Here is a 19,322-nt window from a genome sequence, read left to right as displayed (position 1 = left end):
TGAAGGTGATAATTGACAGTTTAATCACCAAGATCAACATACAGACCTAAGAATAAGACTAGTCAGTTGAAGCGAGTATGTCAATGAAATGCTTCAAACTGTTTTCTAAAACACAAAGAGAAATAAAACCTCCAGAAGGTTTTGCAAGAGTAGAATGATATTGGCACGATATCACAGAACTCAAATATACTGGAAATGAAGAGGACATAGCTTTTTTGTGATAAACAAAATGTAGGGATGCTTAGGTGAACAACGCTCTCCTTGTATCATGATGGTGCACAATTGACCAATTAGAACCTACACGCACCACCGTGGAAGTCTTACTTTAAAATATAACTTCTGCTACACATAATTTCCTCAAAAGAATTAGACATTTTCCATTCATTGACCAACAGTCAGTGGTGTGAACAGTAGGCTGTCAGCTGGCAAATTTTCTCAAACAATGATCAAATCAATGCCTACTAGTTTCTCCAGATTTTTTTGTATACTTGTTTAGCTCAAAAATGCTTCGGTGTCAACAGAGATGAGATGCATACATGAAAACAAACATGTACAGGACAGTGGTACATTCAGTGTGCTCTAGTCCATTTTCTGACTTCTCTAGTTTTTCAATGATTGAAATTTTAGTATACATATTCATCATAGTCCCGGGTTGTCATTTTCATTTGCATTAACCTAAGACGTGTTGTCTAATGAGCGTAGAGTTCTTCGAGTTGACCTTTTGGGTCTGTAAGTAACATGAAACAAGTGTTAATGGTACACTATGAAAACTCAGAGGTTAGAAAACAAAGAGTTATGATATTGGTCTTAATTTTTTGCATAGTTTAAGCTGGCTCCAAAGTTAAAAGGCACCAGTGATGCACCTCAGGACTAGCTGTATGCAGATGCACCATTAGAATTGCCACAAAGGGCTCGAAATACTTTGATTTCTGCAATATTTGAGTCAAAGCACTGAGGCTGTTGTTTTTAGTTTTCTGCAATCTCTACAAGTCTTAGACATAATCTAAATTGAAACAAGCACATTAGAAATTATGCAGAATTTGAGATTCAGAACAGAGCTGCAAGCATTCAGTTTAAAAGTAGCAGAATCTAGGGCCCTATAGAGCAAAATGCAGGTACATACAAGGAAGGGAGGGAAGCTCCTGACCTAGGCACTAGTAGAAGGCAGTAGGAATACAGCAAACCTAATATCACAGTAATTGTGCCTTACACTGCTTGTGAGTCGTCCTGAGGTGCGTCGCTGCCGGAGTCGGACAGCAGATCCTTCAGGTTGACCCGGGTGCGCGTCGCAGCCTTACGGGTGGATCGGGCGCGGGTGGCGGGCGCTGGACTCTCCGACACGCTGGCTTCCGCATCAGCATCGCTGGGTGATCAGGGAAACGGTTAGAAACACGAGGAGAATGGGTTCCTAGCCTAGCAGGGGCTTTTCTAGAAAATAATTGCAAGAGAGCGAGAATTGGAACGAGTGTGGGCGGAGGGCGCTGCACTCTCCGACACGCTGGCTTCTGCATCAGCATCACTGGGGGATCAGGGAAACGGTTAGAAACATCAGGAGAAGGGGTTCCTAGCCTAGCAGGGGCTTTTCTAGAAAATAACTGCAAGAGCATGAGAATTGGAACAAGCACGGAAGGGTGGCTGCTGGGCTCTCCGACATGCTGGCTTCTGCATCAGCATCACTGGGGGATCAGGGAAACGGTTAGAAACATCAGGAGAACAGGTAACGCTAGTAGTCAGGCCTAGGAAAAAAAGTTGAAAATTCCTGTTTCCCTACCCTAGAAAAACCCGCAGCGACCCTGGCCTTTTTTGGGGGATGGGCAGTGGACTCACATAGCTTCCAGTTAGAATTTTTATTCAGTCTGCTTCCTATTGAAGTAAAAACACTGTTTGTCCTCAAACCCCGCTGGTTCGAACGGGGAGTCAGAGAGGCTATATATGACAAAATAACTTAACAGGAAGGGGGGTCTACGTATGGAACTATCTGGAACTTGGGATCTGGCACTACCCTATGGGGCATTTAAGAATAGAGTATTACAGACAAATTCAGAGGTATGGTACCAAACATCTACCTGTCTGACTCCCAGTCTGCTTTTTTCTTGCCTCTCCTGGCCGGAGTTTTCCCTGGAGTTTTGGTGGCTGCTTTCTTCTTGGCAGCTGTACTTTTACCTACAGGAGAGGGGGAAATAAACAGGTTTGATTAAATTACATGTTCACACTCTAACCAACACATTTATGAAGGGTAGATATCCAGGTAAACAAACCTCTACCTTTGTTTAAAGGCAACTCAATCTACAACAGGATAAAAAAGAATAGAGATTTACTTCTGGACATCCATCACTCTTTTTCAGCATCACTCTGAACTTAAAAGCTAGACAAGTACGTGTAGAAAGTCTACAATGTTTGGATTCTTTTAGAATTAAGCCAAGGCAAGTAAATTTTCTGGATGACATCCTCCGCAGACTGCGAGTCTAATGAGATCTCCAAAAAATGTACAGCAAAGAATCATTTAAGCAAGGGAAACTGTGGGCATTGATGGCATACATAAAATCTACTTGCTGTGACCTTAGTTATGATAAGAAAGAGAACCTTTTTGAGCCTTCTTGTTGGTTGGAGGTGCAGGAGTAGCGAACACGTTGTCTTCCAGTTGGTCCACATTTTCAACAGAAGTCAGGACGGTCGTCTCTTGTGGCTTTTCTGTAGCCTGAGTACTTCCCAGTTCACAACCTGTATCTGAGGCAATGCAGGGAAGGGTAATATACATGAGTTTCTCACTTCATAATGCCATCTACATGAGAAGTACAGAGCTCTGGAAGACATGCCATAATATGAAGCATGGTATGAAAACAAGTCTGGTTCAACTTTTCACATGCAAATTGAGGGCCTTTTATATAGGCAATGTGCTTTTTTGGCTAATTAGTAATACTCACAAATATAAATGATAAAACATAATAAAAACTAGTTTGGTTTGCAGGCATCTTTACAGTCGTTGCTGGGACAAAGCAAAGGCCACACTGACAATTAAAAAACTTCATGTTTTAAACTTGATTGTAATTTGTCTGGTAAAGATTGCATCTCCATCAGTACCATCCTTGTCCTGAGTCCGTTCCTTGTTCCCCTCTGGCTCCCCCTGGGTCTCTGTTGTCCCCTGGTCCTGTCCTGTCTGACTGGTGTTCTCCTGACCAACCCCTGTCAACTACTGGATACTACTACTACTGTAACAGTAACTACAAAAGATTGTCTTCTTTCTCAGTACCTTCCTTGTCCTGAGACTGTTCCTTGTTCCCCTCTGTCTCCCGCTGGTTCCCTGTTGTCCCCTCCTGTCCAGTCTGACTCGTGTTCTCCTGTCCAGTCTGACTGGTGTCCCCCTGACCGTCCCCTGTCAGACCTGGGCACAGCTCACACAGGGTCTTCTGGAACTGGTCCATGTACTTCAGGGACATTCTGTCATCCAACTCCTGGGGAAAAACGAAAACATTTACCTCCATGGAACGCAATTCGAACAACTGATAAACAAAGAAAGTAAACCATTTGTATCCATGGAACAGAGGAACATTCTCATCTGTCATCTAACTTCTTGAGAAGACAGAAAACAAAACATCATTTTGTACATGTATCTGCATTTTAACTAGTTGAGCAACAGTTGCAAGGTTGAAAGGTTGATAGAATCAACCTCTAAGTTTTCGAGCTACCAAGAAGAACAGTGTTATACAGCCAGGACTGGTAGTTTTCTTGCAAGGATGTCGATGAAGATACATGTATAACTCCCTCACCTGAGTGATCTGCTGAGACAGGACGTACAGGTCCTTGAGGTGTGCAGTACTTGAGGCTGTGGGCTCCATGGTCCCCAGGATCTTACAGAACATCCTGACGTCAGGCGAGTAGGTGTCCTTCAGGATCTCGTTACACAACTTCAGGGCGAGGTTGTCATGGGCAGAGTAGTCCTGGGGCGAAAAAGACAACAATTTGACTACATAGTAGCAACTAGACAGTTTTTCACCAGAATAAATAGATCTTGGAGGGTTGGAAGTCAGTTTTGAAACAGGAAAACCCACCTTCGGGGCCTGGTTATCATGGCCTGAGTAGCCCTTGGGGAGAAAAAATAATGTGCTCCATTTTAGAGACAGAAAACCATTTGTTACACAGCTTTAGGGCCAAGTTATATCAGGCAGAGTACTCCTGGGGATAGATAGACAATGTGCTAAATTTTAGAGACAGGAAATTTAAACCATTTGTTACACAGCTTCAGGGGAAGGTTGCCATGACTCAGGGCAGAGTAGTCCTGGGGAGAACATGTGATTTGGTAGAAAATATGGACAATCAGGTTTAGAAATTCAGTTTGCAACCCCTCACCCCACCAAAAGACAAATTAATTTTTGAGACACCCAACGCACAAAACTTGTAACATAGTGAAGATACTAAAATACAATGGACATGTGACAGCACTGTCCGCAAGTGTCTTGGATTGTCCCAGTACTGTGAATTCATTTTTGTTACTGGGACTTCGTGGTAGAAGGGAATGTGAGGTTTTCACTTTAAGAGTTCTAAAACTGTGAGTCACAACATTATGTTCCTGCCCACCTCCATATCCCTTGGCAGGTCAGGTTTCCCCGTCCTCTCCACACAGAACTGCTTCATGTTGGCGCGGCTCGTCAGCGTGGTCAGCAGACTCCCCACGTTGCCCACGTCAACCGTTGCCAGGGGCGACGTGTCGGGAGCGTCCAGTAATGTCTGCAGGGTGGGGAGGAACGCCTCCTCCACACACTCCTGGGCGGACCTGGGGAAGGGGGAGGAAAGAAGTTCTGTTATGAAGCTGTTAAAGTGACAGTGATATCAATCCAGTTCAGCTCACTGAAGAGCTACTCTTCCACCTGTTGTGGCAGAGAAGGCAGATGCTATGTACAGTTTTCACAGGTTTATTGTACTGGGAAATTCTTCTAGCTCAATGACCAGACTAACGTCCCGACCTAAGGACTGCAACCGTTTCTGGTAGCGTGCATGTCAGGTGAGCGACACACTAAACACTGAACTACAAAAATGTAAGCAAGTTACTACTTTCTTTGGGGCTGTATAATGAGAGGAGGGTGTGTGTGGTAGGAGGTTATCTATCTAATAGAACAAAGACTGTGTGAAGTAAGAGTATACACAACACCAGAAGCAGTAGTAGTACCGACCTGCCAGGGAAAGCAAACATGGGAAAGATGTACATGTAGGTGGCGTGGTGGGATACAGGCATGCACTTTTTAAGTAATAGTTTAAACAACAGAAGCTACCAACCTGCCCGAGAAAGCGAACATGGGGAAGAATGACCTCAAATAGTGCAAAGGATACAGGAATATACTAGTCTGATGTATAGACAACAACAACAGAAGTTACAAAATGAATGTACAAACCTCCCAGAGAAGGCGAACATGGGGAAGAATGTCCCCAGACAGTGTCGCAGATGTGTGTCGTCCTCGGTGGTGGGGTTGTACCACAGAAGCATCAGTCTGGACAGCAGCTTCCAGCTCAGCACTCGGCCTGACATCATCAACTTAGCCAGGCCTTCTGCCGCGTTGGTGCGGATATCTGTGTTCTGGGGGCAGAAATATAAAGCTAGAGAAATGTGCACTTGCAAGTCATCTGTCTATGACAGGTCAAAGTCAAAGATGTGGGACAAAAAAAGAGCAGAAATTGACATGGTTTTGCAGCAGGGTTGTCTTAAAGACATGTCCTTTGTTTCCACATGGAAATTAGCTTTTTAGGATGGACATTCCACTCCGTTAGTCTAAAAAAAATCTGAACTTCATGGCATGAAACTGATGAAAACGCATTTTTGGAAGCTTAAAATGATAGGTTTAACAAAGAAAATGAACAACATGGGACAGAAAAAGAAACAAAACTTGAGACAGCCTTGATGTATCATGAACACTGACCTCCGAGTCCAGCATGCCTGTCAGGATGGACAGCAGGCTGTTGGCTGTGTTGTTAGGCGTGGCCTGCTGCGGCTCTTCTGTCTCCCCCTCTCCCTCCCCCTGGTTCTGCTGTTCCGAGTTCTCAGCCCCAAAAGCCTTCAGGCCAAAGATGAGCAGAAGGTCGAACACAATACGCAGGGCCGTGACCTGGATAGCGTCAAGGTCAACTTGGGAAGCCTGTAAGGGAGAACAACAGTTTTTCCTTTTGAGTTAGGTATTTAGGTATAGGTATTATTTTTTTGGCCAACCAAACTACGTTCATGTATGCGTTTCCTTGTACCTTGGAATTTTTCTTTAAAAATTTGCCAATCGAGGCTTTTAACAGACAATTTCAAGATGTACGAAATCATCATCATAAAGAAAACTACCTTGCAATTCACTGACAAGGACCAATTCTGCTTCAACTTTGGGTCAGGGTTACCTTGTGTTAAATTTAAGACCCAGTGTTAAGACAACCCTTACCCTTACTCTTGTAGGAAGAGAGGTAGGTACTGCACTGCTGTGTCCTTACACAGCACAGCTGTTAGGCCAAGTGTTAAGGTTAGGGTGATCTTGTGTTAGAGTTACTTGGTACCTGGTGTTCTTGTTGCCAACATGAAGACAGTTAGAGTTATCTGGTACCTTGTGTTAGAGTTGTTACAGCCAACATTAAGACAAGAAGACAAAGCTCACCTGTAAGAAGAGAGGCAGGTACTGCACTGCCGTGTCCTTACATAGAACAGCTGCCAGGCCCAGTCTTAAGGTTAGGGTGATCCTGAGTTAGAGTTACAGTACCTGGCACCAAGAGTAAGAGTTAAGGCCCAGTATTAAGACAACCCTCACCTGTAGGAAGAGAGGCAGGTACTGCACTGCTGTGTCCTTACACAGAACAGCTGTCAGCCCCAGACAGCGGACAGCCATGTTACGCACAGCAGGGTCCGCGCTCTGGATACCCGTCAGCATCTAAGGGGAGACAGCAACAACAACAGGGGTTAACCTGCTGACTATTAAGGGCATCGCACTTGTATTGGTAACAGCACAACTAAGTACAAAATCATTTATTGCAGGGTTCTGGCAAGCATCTTCCCTTCTGTCTGCTGAGAATTTTTCCAATTCCGTCCTCTGAGACAGACAAAAATTGGCATGTAAAGATATTAATTGAACCAATTGAGTCTACTAACAAAATTTGCCCCTCAAAATAAAGGAAATAGCATTTCAGAGGGTCTTGATATCAAAATTTTCCTGTGGAGCATACCCCCTGACCCCCCTAGGATTGTTGCACATTAAAGAGGATTTCCATTGAAAATCCAGGGGACAGAAGAAAATCTCAGGCTGGCTAGAACATTGATTTATTGTATCAATGTCTAGCAATGATTGATGCAGGAAATATGAATGAATCTAGATTGATTTTGTTGAAGGCTGACAAAATTAGTAAATGGTCTTTAAACAGCATAGTCAGCAGGTGCATGCATGCAGTGCACTAGCGCCATCTGTCAGTTCTGGTAATGATTGCACCTTTGGGTCTATGTATGTTCCTGTACCTGTCCTAGACAAGACTACCATTTGGTACGGACACTTATGCAATACATTTCTGATATCATACATAAGAGAGATTGGTGACAACTGTCTTTGAGACAGCTGTACCAAATGCATGGTGACAAAACAGGGCTCGAAATACCACCTGCATATGCAGGTTAGTGCAGGTAAAATTGGAGCTGTGCGGGTATTTCTGGTGTCTACCTGCATCTAAACTGCACTGGTCCATGTACTGTACGTCCTATGATGTAGGTGTTTATGGATTGTTATTAGCTGCATTGACTGTTATCACCAAAAAATAGCAATGGTTTCTGAACAATTTTAGTGTTATCAATACTTCTTGAATTCAGAGTGGTACAGGTAAAATTTGTCTGGTGCAGGTAATTTTCAATGTTACCTGCACCAGTGCAGGTATGCAGAAAAAAGTATTTTGAGCCATGCAAAAGAGTTGATCTGCAGACTGTTATATTTAAGAGAAATTTGACGAAATGGTGGAGTTGTCTGCTGAGCAGTTTGTACCAGAGAGTCGACGAGCGTGCGGAGGGTGGGGCTGAGTCCCTTCAGTGTCAGGGTCTGCAACATTTCCGCAGCAATGGTCAGGCAACGCAGGAGGGTCAGGGGGTCGTTCTGAATAAATAAACAAATAAACAAACAGGTCAGGCACTGAAGCAGTGTCAAGGGGTCATTCTTAACAAACAAATATACAAAGGGTGTTAACAAAGTATAATACATGTACCTACAATTATTATAACAGATAGAGAAAGTACACTTTTCTGCAACTTAATCTTAGTCTGAAGTTCTGCTTTTCCTGTCCCTAAAAAAATCTCTAATAAAAAAATTCTAGTGATGAAGTTAGGGTACTAGCTAACGAATTGACGCTGAGGAGGGACAAAAATTTTGTGAGAGACAAAAAATGGCATGATAACCAAGCTGGGTCTACCAACAAAATTAGCCCCCCAAAATAGAAGAAATTGCATTTCAGAGGGTCTAGATTTCAAAATTTTCCCAGGGGAGCATGCCCCGCCTAGGACCATCCCACCTTCGACAGGATTCTAATCAAAATCCAGGCTGGCTAGTAGAACACTGGATGAAGAAATAACAAACACTCCGCACCTTCTCGGTCCTGACCTCCTGGGTTTGAGGCTGCATCTCCTCTGTGAGATCAGACTTGCTCAGCTCCAGCTCGTCGACTCGCCCCTTCATCTCCGCTGCCTTCTGGAACTCCTGAGCTGCCACCAGTTGGTCCATCTCCTCACGGGCCTCGTTCAGCTGGACACGGATGGACGCAAGCTGGAATACAGGAACTCACAATGTTATACTGTATCTATGGACTTAAACATTAACAATCAAAGAGTCCTAGAACTCCTGAACAGGAAACGTGTTTATCTTACAGTGTTATATTTACAGTGTTACTATAACAATCAAAGAGTTCTGGAACTCCAGAGCAGCGAAGAGTTGGTCCATCTCCTCTCTGGCTTTGATCAGCTGGACACGGATCCACGCAAGCTGGAATACAGGGATTAACTTACAGTGTTATACTTCATATCTATAGTCTAAAATAACAATCTGTGAGTTCTGAAACTGAGCAGTCGTGAGTTGGTCCATCTCCTCTCGGGCCTCGTTTAGCTGCACATGGATGGACGCAAGCTGGGATACAGGGAACATGTTGCCATAACTTACTAGTAGATGCAGATGCTCATAATCAGATGGACTTGAAAGAAAATTAGAAGCTGAAATGCAGGGTGTGGTAGTTGATTTGCAACCCAAGAAGGATTATTTATAACATTTGCACAAAAATTTAGTTCCGTTTTTTCCTTCTGTATGAAGAATTTGTCTGGTCAGCTTGCTTTCACTCACTCATTTCCTTTAAAAAAAATGTCTGGGTCATCTTAGCTTCATTTCCTTTTTCCTACCAAAGCAATGCTCCTATTTACACATTTGTCCAACCCAACCCACCTTGAGCTCCTTCTGCCTCATCTGTTCCTGGCTCAGCGAGGTCTCCAGGACCGTGATCGGCTCACGGATGTCCGCAATGACCTCCACAAGGTCGCGGATCCGCGCCTCCTGGTCGGTCTGCACGCTGCAGTACCGCACGATCAGCAGCTTGAGTAGGGGGCGCGTCATGTTGTCCGACAGGAGCATATCGTGTATAAGGCCACGGAGACGCTTCCTGAATACATTAAAAAACAAACAAACAAACAAACAGGTCAGTTGGTGCACATTTTAGTCCTTCTGTACACTGCAGTACCAGCCGCTTTGGTAGGGGGCGCGTCATGTTGTCCGACAGGAGCATGTCGTGTATCAGGCTGCGGAGACGCTTCCTGAATAAATAAAAAACAAACAAACAAACTGGTCAGTTTGTGACCATTCTAGTCCTTCTGTACACTGCAGTACCAGCAACTGTGGTAGGGGGCAGGTTATGGATTTTGACAGACTTCCCGAAATATGTCAATGTTACGTTATCCTTGTTTGGAGGTACTTAAACTACTTTAACGGTGCACACCCCAGTTCTTCCGCGGCAGGGGTCCGAGGTAGTGCGCGACAAAAAAGTGACGAAAGGCTTCCGAGGGTCTATGTTTGAGTTGAGATTTCTCATTATTTCCTGCGAAATGACATTAAACGGTTACATGGCTGAAAAGCGTAGGAAATAGTGTGGTTTGGGTGCAAATTGTGTTTTGGTCCGCGCCTTACTTCCAGGATATTCCTACGCCTGAATGTAAACAGGCCGATGACCTAGATTGACCTCTGAAGCGCTGTGTTAAGCCACGTTGCAATGCCGCGCATCTTGGATGATTAAAAAAAACTGTAGTACTAGAATTTTTTTCATAATTGGCTGGATTACTCTTTAGACTTTCCTCTTTCTGGCAGTATCAGTCATGCTTGCCGGAAAAATCTTCTTCATCTGTTTTATCCAATGCGAAAATGGCTGATTTTGTGCATCATTTTTGACATAAAAATAATGGTTTTTCCCTATAATTTTTCAAAATTAGAGAAGTTGAAGGATCAGAACTCAGTTGGTCTTGTAGCTGAAGGTATATCCTCTCACCCCATAACCAGTTATTTTGCTTCAGGATAATTCCCTGGAAGAGATGGTCGCTAGACTTGAGGGTGTGCCGCCTCCATTTGAAACCCCAAATAAACTGGGGTGTGCCCCCTTAAACTCAACTGTGGTACCATAAGAGAATGAGAAGAAAATGTGAAGAAAAAAAAGACACGTTCGACAGAAAACAATTGGGCTAAAAGAAAAAGGCATGCAAACAACTATTGATCTATAACAAATTCAAAACCTTTCTTTCACACAAACATTTCACAATCCATCCAGGTTTGCCCCTTACCTTCCCACCTCATCGGTGAGGTCAGGGATGCCCAGTATCATCACCAGCTGCTGGGCAACAAACTCCTTCCTCAGGTGGTCGTCAACAGCTGATGTCATGTCCAACCCTCCCTCTACACTGGGTAGGGTCTCCAGATGGCTGGGGACATAACATAATTTTCTGGTTAGATATGAGCCCCCTAGTGACTTTCTAAAGAACTACAGTACAGCTGACGTCATGTCCAACCCTCCCTCTATACTGGGCAGGGTCTCCAGGTGGCTGGGGACATGTAACATTTTGGTTAGATGTGTGCCCCCTAGTGACTGTCTAAGGAACTACAGTACAGCAGAAGTCATGTCCAACCCTCCCTCTACACTCGGCAGGGTCTCCAGGTGACTGAGGATAAAAAATAAACATTTTGGTTAGATGTGTGCCCCCGAGTAACTTTCTAAAGAACTACAGTACACACACACAAACAACATACACACACAGACCAATTTTCTTAGAATACCCACCTCTGTACATAGTCACACAGGGCAGTCAGGGTGGGTAACAGTCTATCCTGATACTCCTCTGTACCCAGACATACTGACATTAGAACTCACCTCTGTACCCAGACATACTGACATTAGAACTCACCTCTGTACCCACACATACTGACATTAGAACTCACCTCTGTACCGAGACATACTGACATTAGAACTCACCTCTGTACCCAGACATACTGACATTAGAACTCACCTCTGTACCCAGACATACTGACATTAGAACTCACCTCTGTACCCAGACATACTGACATTAGAACTCACCTCTGTACCCAGACATACTGACATTAGAACTCACCTCTGTACCCAGACATACTGACATTAGAACTCACCTCTGTACCGAGACATACTGACATTAGAACTCACCTCTGTACCCAGACATACTGACATTAGAACTCACCTCTGTACCCAGACATACTGACATTAGAACTCACCTCTGTACCCAGACATACTGACATTAGAACTCACCTCTGTACCCAGACATACTGACATTAGAACTCACCTCTGTACCCAGACATACTGACATTAGAACTCACCTCTGTACATAGTCACACAGGGCAGTCAAAGTAGGTAACAGTCTGTCCTGATACTCCTCTCCCTCCGTACCCAGAGACTTGACATACTGACACAGACAGCGCCAGTACAGGGCAGACTCACACGTCAGGCTCGCCAATGGAATCACATGGCTGGGAGGGAAGAAAAGAACTTGAGCTAACTTGAAGATGGATGACACTTAGAAGATGAACTTGGAAGGAAAACCTAGAAGGTGTAAAACATAAAAAATTTCAAAGTGTAAAATATTTTTTAACTGTATTTGTTATAACAGAAATAAAGATGACATTATGATATAAAAGAAAGCTTGTTCTTTTTCGGGACATTTTTTTGTGGAGCAATCTACATCCAGAAACAAGTTAAAATGTACCCATCAGAAAGGGTGCCCTTGCAAGTTAAAATGCTCTAAATTCATAGATTTACATTAAGAAATATAAAAAAATCAACTTTCATATCGCAAAATCAAAGCACAACATAAAGCATAAAAATCAAGATCTAGAATATTAGACATATTTAAAATTTTCATATGATATTCAAAGTAAATCCTGACCTTTCCCCCAGCAGGTCAAAGTTCATGATGAGTTCGTCCGTGGGAGTCTGTTTGAACATCCACATGACGGCAGCCTCGATGGTCTCCTCCCCTGTGGGCTGGCCTGTCGTCACTTCCTCATCTGGAAAACACCACAAAATCACTACACTAAAACAACAACAAAATCACTACACTAAAACAAGTTATCCACATGACGGCAGCCTCGATGGTCTCCTCTCCTGTAGGCTGGCCTGTCGTCACTTCCTCATCTGGAAAACACCACAAAATCACTACACTAAAACAAGTTATCCACATGATCACTACACTAAAACAAGTTATCCACATGATCACTACACTAAAACAAGTTATCCACATGACAGCAGCCTCGATGGTCTCCTCCCCTGTGGGCTGGCCTGTCGTCACTTCCTCATCTGGAAAACAACAACAAAATCACTACACTAAAACACAACAAAATCACTACACTAAAACAAGTTATCCACATGACGGCAGCCTCGATGGTCTCCTCTCCTGTGGGCTGGCCTGTCGTCACTTCCTCATCTGGAAAACAACGACATGTTCTCATGTTTTTTTCGTCATCTCTTCTTTTTACTTTTTTGGGAGTTTTAGTTTACCATATGAAGTCTGGAAAACCTTTGGCTACACTCCGTAAGTTCCAACAGAAGGGACCACACATACTGTAAAAAGGGGAGAAGAACACAAATTTTCACTGCCGTTTTACGTTTGTGGAGAATAGAACACTGCAAAAACTGCAAGCTTATAAAACCACTGCATAACTTTTTCTTCCATTTCCTGAATGTCCACTCCCTTGTTTCCACTGCAAAATTAAAATCACCGCAAATATTCCATGTTCTCCCTACCGCTAGATAAAACCCTGCCATAATTTTTCCTGCCGTCTCCGAGACCCGTCATTCCATCCTGGGACAGAAATTTGCCTGATGGGATGGAAAAAATGTTCACCCCATCTGTCCCAGAAAATCTGAACGTCAGTACATAAAATTGATAAATTGTGTTTTTTACAAGTTTAAAATAACAGATCATACAAGGAACAACATGGCAGGGATGGACAAGTTTTCTTAAATTGACTTGTCCTTTTGGGTAAGCACATAAAAGATTTACTTGCCCCATTGATTTTTTCATTTGCCCAAAATTCAAATGTCCCTTTTATATGCATTTCCACTTCCAGCAATGGAATTCTTATCATTCCCTCTATTTTTCTATGTTGATGATTGCTTTATGTCATGACTGTAAAAAGTGACAAGGATCTCAAAATCTCACTCAAACAAGTCAAAGGGAAAACCTTACTTTGAGTCGGGTAGGTCCTGCACTTACCCGATCAGCACTTTCGCTTGCCCTGGACAATCGGGCTAGTGGAAATGTCCAACCCTGCATGGGCTCCCAAACAATGAGTGGGACAGACAAAATTTGCTAGAGCTAGCCCTGTTTTACATTACCTGCCCCACAGGGTTGAACAAGTCCACTAGCCTGATTGTCCAGGGCAAGTGAAAGTGCTGATCGGGCAAGTGCATGTCCTACCCCACTTGTCTGATAAGGCAACTAAGACTTTTTTCCATGAGTGAGATTTTGACATAATTGTGACTTTTCACAGTCAACTTTAGCATTGGTCAACACAGAAAAAAAGCCAATAATAAAAGGACTTCCTCTGCTTGAAGTGAAAATACATACTCATTAGACAAATGTCATTTAAATCTCGGGCAAGTGAAAAGTTGGTTTGAGCAAATAAATCTTTTGTGTACTTGTAACAAAAAAAAGTCAATTTTAGAAAACTTGTCCAACCCTGGACAGCCCTGTTTTCGAGTACCTGTCCCACAGGTTGTCTCCACATCCAGACATGACAATAGTCAATGATACAAGGAAAATCAACAATATGGACTAACAAAACAATGAGTGGGACAGACAAAATTTGCTAGAGCTAGCCCTGTTTTACCGTACCTGTCCCACAGGTGGTCTCCACATCCAGACAGCCCAGCAGGTCCAGGATGTTCCCCTCAAACAGCCTGAGCCAGGACTGCAGCAGCTTGGTCCCGCACACCTCACGCACAGCTTCTGATCTGTCGTTCAGTCCCTGCTGCAGGACCTGGAGACGCTGGGCGATGGTCAGGGCACGGATGTGGAACTTCTCGGCTAGGACCTAAATTATACATACAGGAGAACACATCAAGATGAACTCAAGTTATGCCAAAATTTAAAAAGCAGTCACTCAAGTAACTGGATATGATTGTGGAAACAGTCAGACATTCCATACAACCATCCGGTGTCTTTTGTCAGTGACACTTTAGAGATTTTGTTGGACTTGGAGAGCGTTTTTACATCCTAGCAAAAGAGATCTATTTGGAGGAACAGGTTTAAAATGAACTGAAGTTACTCTGAAAGCCAGACTTTTAATCAGTACCAGCAGAGGATTTGTTTGGCAGCCAAGGCAGGTTTTCTAGATAAGCACTCTGGAGAGGAGTCATGCAGGATCAGAGTTTGCTGGCCTGGCTTGGGACCTGGCCGGTCCTAGCTTGAAGCCTACCTAGGCTGGCAAATGCTCTGCATGACTCCTCCCCGGAATGCTAATCTAAGGCCCTCGGGGAGACCTGCCTTGGCTGCCGAACAAATTCTCTGCCAGTCCTGGTTAAAGTAAAAGTTTGGCTTCCAGGGTAAACTGAAGAAGAGAGCTCAAAATAACTTTTTTCCCTCTTCTGGAATATGTCATACAGACACTTTTATATTTTTTTGCAACTGTAACTGTAACTGTAACCTAAGTACATACATTCTTCATTCTCTTGCCATCTAAGACTTTCTTTAATCAACTCAAAGCAATTGTAGATCAATTAACTTGTTTCCTTTCAAACTAGAGCTTAGACAGAGATATAGTTACCTTGAACGCCATAACCCGTACAGACTGGTTGACATCCCGAATCCTCTGCAGAACACCACTCAAGGTGTGGGTGGAGGGGGCAATGCAGGACAGGATGGCTCGCCTCACATCAGGGTTGGGATCACAGCCTAACAGGTACTGGTACGCTGGGGGGATACAACATTATTAACACCATTTACAACTACTCTCTGTAGTACACCACTCAGTCAGGGAGGCATGTCTCACATCAGGGTTGGGATCACAACCTAACAGGTACTGGTACGCTGGAGGGATACAACATTATAACACGAGTTACAACTACATGGACTCTTTGTAGTACACCACTCAGGGCAATGCAAGATACTAGTATGATGGCACGTCTCACATCAGGGTTAAGATCACAACCTAACAGGTACTGGTACGCTGGGGGGATATAACATTATAACACCATTTATAACTACTCTCTGTAGTACACCACTCATACAACATTACAACACCATTTACAACTACTCTCTGTAGTACACCAATCATACAACATTACAACACCATTTACAACTACTCTCTGTAGTACACCACTCAGTCAGGGAGGCATGTCTCACATCAGGGTTGGGATCACAACCTAACAGGTACTGGTACGCTGGAGGGATACAACATTATAACACGAGTTACAACTACATGGACTCTCTGTAGTACACCACTCATACAACATTACAACACCATTTACAACTACTCTCTGTTGAACACCACTTTGGAGAGGGGATACACAACAAAATCTAGAAAAATTGCAAGGGTGAGCACTGCGATGGATTGGAGGCAATGGATCACCATCCCTCAGATAGGACATTAAATCAAGGTCCCGTTCAAAGATGCATGGACATATGCCTGGCTGAAAGCCTGCTAGTCTACCTACCTGTAATCACAGCACAGCTCTGATCAGATGGGTCCTGTAGTCTGGTCAGTGACATCCTGCTTATAAAATTTACTTGAGCCACTAGAAGTCATATTGAACTCTTTGTCGGAACATTTTGTTCTGACTGACCAACAATGCTACCTACCTGTAATAACAGCACAGCTCTGTTTAGACGGGTCCTCTGGTCAGCTTGCAAAATTTACTTGAGCTACTACACCACTACTCGGCACTAGAAGTCATTTTTAACTCTTTGTCAGAACATTTTGAACTGACTGACCAACAATACTACATGTACAATGATTACTACCCACCTGTAATAACAGCGCAGCTCTGGTCGGACGGGCCCTGTAGTCGGGTCAGTGCCAGGACAGCCTGCACACGGATGGCGGGAATCTCGTCCCGCAGCCGCATCAGCAAGCACTCGACAATGTTACAGGTTATATACAACACTACCTACCTGTAATAACAGCACAGCTCTGGTCTGATGGGTCCTGTAGTCGGGTCAGTGCCAGGACCGCCTGCACGCGGATGGCGGAGATCTTGTCTCGCAGGCGCATCAGCATGCACTCGACAATGTTACAGGTTATATACAACACTACCTACCTGTAATAACTGCACAGCTCTGGTCAGAAGGGTCCTGTAGTCGTGTCAGTGCCAGTACGGCCTGAACACGGATGGCAGGAATCTTGTCCCGCAGGCGCATCAGCATGCACTCGAAGATCCGATCATAAAGATCGTCATCAACCTCCGCATCCTCGCCGAGCGCGTTCAGCATCTTGTTGATGAGCTGGCAGGCGCGGAACCGCACCGCCTGGCTGTTGGCATTGTGGGACTGGAAGGGGGAGGCAAGAAGAAAGTATTGGTACACAGGGCTTGAAATACTTTTTCCTGCCTACCTGCACTGGTGTAGGTAATATTAAAGATTACCTGCACCAGACAAATTTCACCTGCACCGCTCTGGATTTAGGAAGTATGGATCATACTGAAATTGTTCAGGAACCATTGCTATTTTTTCATTTATACTTTATAGGCAGTAACAGTCAATGCAGCTAATAACAATCTATATACACCTACATCATAGGACATTTATGTATAAAACCCAGTACATGGACCAGTGCAGGTTAAGTACAGGTAGACACCAGAAATACCTGCACAGCTCCAATTTTACCTGCACTAACCTGCATATGCAGTTGGTATTTCTAACCCTGTTGTACCTTGAGGAGGAAGTCGAACAGGTCCATGTGGAACTTCCTGTTCCCTCCCGCATTCTCCTTCTCCTCATCGCTGCCGCTTCCCGCCTCGGCCGCGAAGGATCCCGCGAACTTGGCGACAAACTCCAGAGTCCGCTCCACCGCAGGTTCCCGCCGGAACACCACCAGGGAGTGCTTGAGGTAGTGGATAAACTCTGCCTGGAACTGGGCTGGGTCGGGGTGCTGGTGACAACACACACATACGCAGTATTAGTACTAGTAAATAGGAACTTTGTAAGTTTGACTGTACTGTAGAAACTTTGTAGAAATCATCCTCTACTCTACTGTACTTTGCTCTTGTACTTTTTCGGCTCCTGTAAGCGCCAAAAGGTGTAAACTCCTGCTAATATAATTTTTAATCAGTCCGAAATCCTGTGTACTCACTGATTTCTTTCAGGTCCATCATTTCCTTTTTGTCCAGTCCAACAAGACAATAAAACGGTTTTGTATCAGTAGGTCGTATCCGTAACACCCCTACAGTACATACTAGTATACAGTATAAGAACGAGCCGATTGGAATAACTACTAGTAAGAGAAGAGGATGAGGTGTACATAAGTGAATAGAATCATTGTGTAGTGAGGGATCACACGAGGAGGAAGTACGGCACGAAGGAAAAGAAGAAGAAAAGCACGAGACAAAAAAACGACGAACTGAAGCTGTTAACAAGACAACAACAACTCATCTTGGAACCAAAGAAAGATTATTTATGGTTTAAGGAACTGACTGTAGCATGGATGTTCTTGAGTGCTGCCAGCAGCTTGGTGGTGTTCTGATGTCCCTTCTGACACTCCTTGAACACGGCACACAGGGTGGTGGGGCGCTGGCCTCGCATCTGGGGGGAGGGTGCAGAATATAGCTTATAAACTTTGGTCTAGATATATTTTTCTAGCCCTGGAGACTGTGTATGGGTATATGTTTCTGTTTCTATTTTTTACATGTCTATATACTAATATAGGTGGACAAATTATGTAAACTAAAATATTAGAAGGCAGTAAGCCTTCTACAACTATGTATCCTCAACGGAAAAATAGAAGCAGAAATGTCCACCATATACGATACAGTCTCCAGACTGTTTCCAGGGCCAACTGAGCTAGACCCTGATAAATACATAATAAATACATAGATTATTATTAGATATATAATTTTGGGCTGTTTGGTGTGGGGGTCTGGATTCAACTTACTTTCTTTTATCACACAGCGGCACATAGCATATCTTTTGTCTATAGCACTCCCAAGTTCTATGTCTACTTGTGTAGATGGTTTGATAATTTCTTTTTTATTCATGCAAATAAGTTGTAGAGCCAAAGAACTGTAAAAGTTTTATGTCTCCCTTACTATCTGCTCAGAAAGCAAGAACCCATAACGCCCCCCTCCCACAACCTAAATCCGCACTTTGCACGGTTCTCCAGACCCGTTCTACGAAACACGTAAACTTTTCTACGCCTCAACTAGTGTATCTATTCGTTTTATCGCCGAGAGTACACATATGGTGCTGATTTCTTACCTTTTTTGTCAAGTTTTGCGCCAGAAACGCTTACAAAATAATCCTGACGGCAAAAATCCGTTTTTCAAAATGGCGCCTGATCAAAGCGCATGCGCCCTACATGCGGTGTCCTGATTGGTACAAAGTGACCAATCACTGCTGCCGATTAGACGCCTCGTTCCCAAAGCAAGTCTTCTAGGCTTCTCGATCCCATAGTGTGTTCCATTGACCGACATGGCAACTTCAAGTAGCCTGGAATCCAGTAGCCTCCTTCACCGGCCTCTCTGGGAAGCTTGGCAATTTTTTTTTTGGGGGGGGGGGGGGCGATTCGCGATTTTTAACCGGGAATATGCCGGGAAAAGAATATATGCCGGGAAAGGAATATACACCGGAA

At 43.9% G+C, this 19,322-nt stretch overlaps 1 protein-coding gene and 1 long non-coding RNA gene across 3 annotated transcripts; both read right to left on the bottom strand.

Moving 5' to 3' along the window:
• Nucleotides 1-624: 624 nt before the first annotated feature.
• Nucleotides 625-2,673, bottom strand: LOC118412181. 2 transcript variants are annotated; one of them, XR_004830734.1, is made up of 3 exons: nucleotides 2,584-2,673; nucleotides 2,067-2,163; nucleotides 625-1,363 (listed from the first exon to the last, which is right to left on the bottom strand). It is a non-coding gene; the product is annotated as an uncharacterized LOC118412181 (long non-coding RNA). The 2 variants fall into 2 exon arrangements; XR_004830735.1 differs by lacking the exon at nucleotides 625-1,363 and adding an exon at nucleotides 1,631-1,676.
• A 548-nt stretch (nucleotides 2,674-3,221) lies between these two features.
• LOC118411827 (condensin complex subunit 3-like) lies at nucleotides 3,222-19,048 on the bottom strand. The gene is made up of 23 exons (XM_035814315.1): nucleotides 18,950-19,048; nucleotides 18,170-18,277; nucleotides 17,409-17,627; nucleotides 16,798-17,026; nucleotides 15,306-15,451; nucleotides 14,375-14,573; nucleotides 12,425-12,545; nucleotides 11,859-12,008; nucleotides 11,621-11,637; nucleotides 11,293-11,350; nucleotides 11,002-11,056; nucleotides 10,799-10,881; nucleotides 9,739-9,784; nucleotides 9,420-9,587; nucleotides 8,577-8,753; nucleotides 7,983-8,090; nucleotides 6,771-6,890; nucleotides 6,621-6,656; nucleotides 5,910-6,125; nucleotides 5,388-5,569; nucleotides 4,576-4,771; nucleotides 3,768-3,938; nucleotides 3,222-3,452 (listed from the first exon to the last, which is right to left on the bottom strand). Exons 2-23 carry the CDS (start codon nucleotides 18,275-18,277, stop codon nucleotides 3,222-3,224), a joined length of 3,036 nt encoding a protein of 1,011 aa, XP_035670208.1. The 5' UTR covers nucleotides 18,950-19,048.
• Nucleotides 19,049-19,322: the final 274 nt, after the last annotated feature.

The sequence above is a fragment of the Branchiostoma floridae genome, chromosome 3 (assembly GCF_000003815.2).
Source record: "Branchiostoma floridae strain S238N-H82 chromosome 3, Bfl_VNyyK, whole genome shotgun sequence".
Taxonomy (NCBI): domain Eukaryota; kingdom Metazoa; phylum Chordata; class Leptocardii; order Amphioxiformes; family Branchiostomatidae; genus Branchiostoma; species Branchiostoma floridae.
This window is presented reverse-complemented; position numbering and strand designations above follow the sequence as displayed.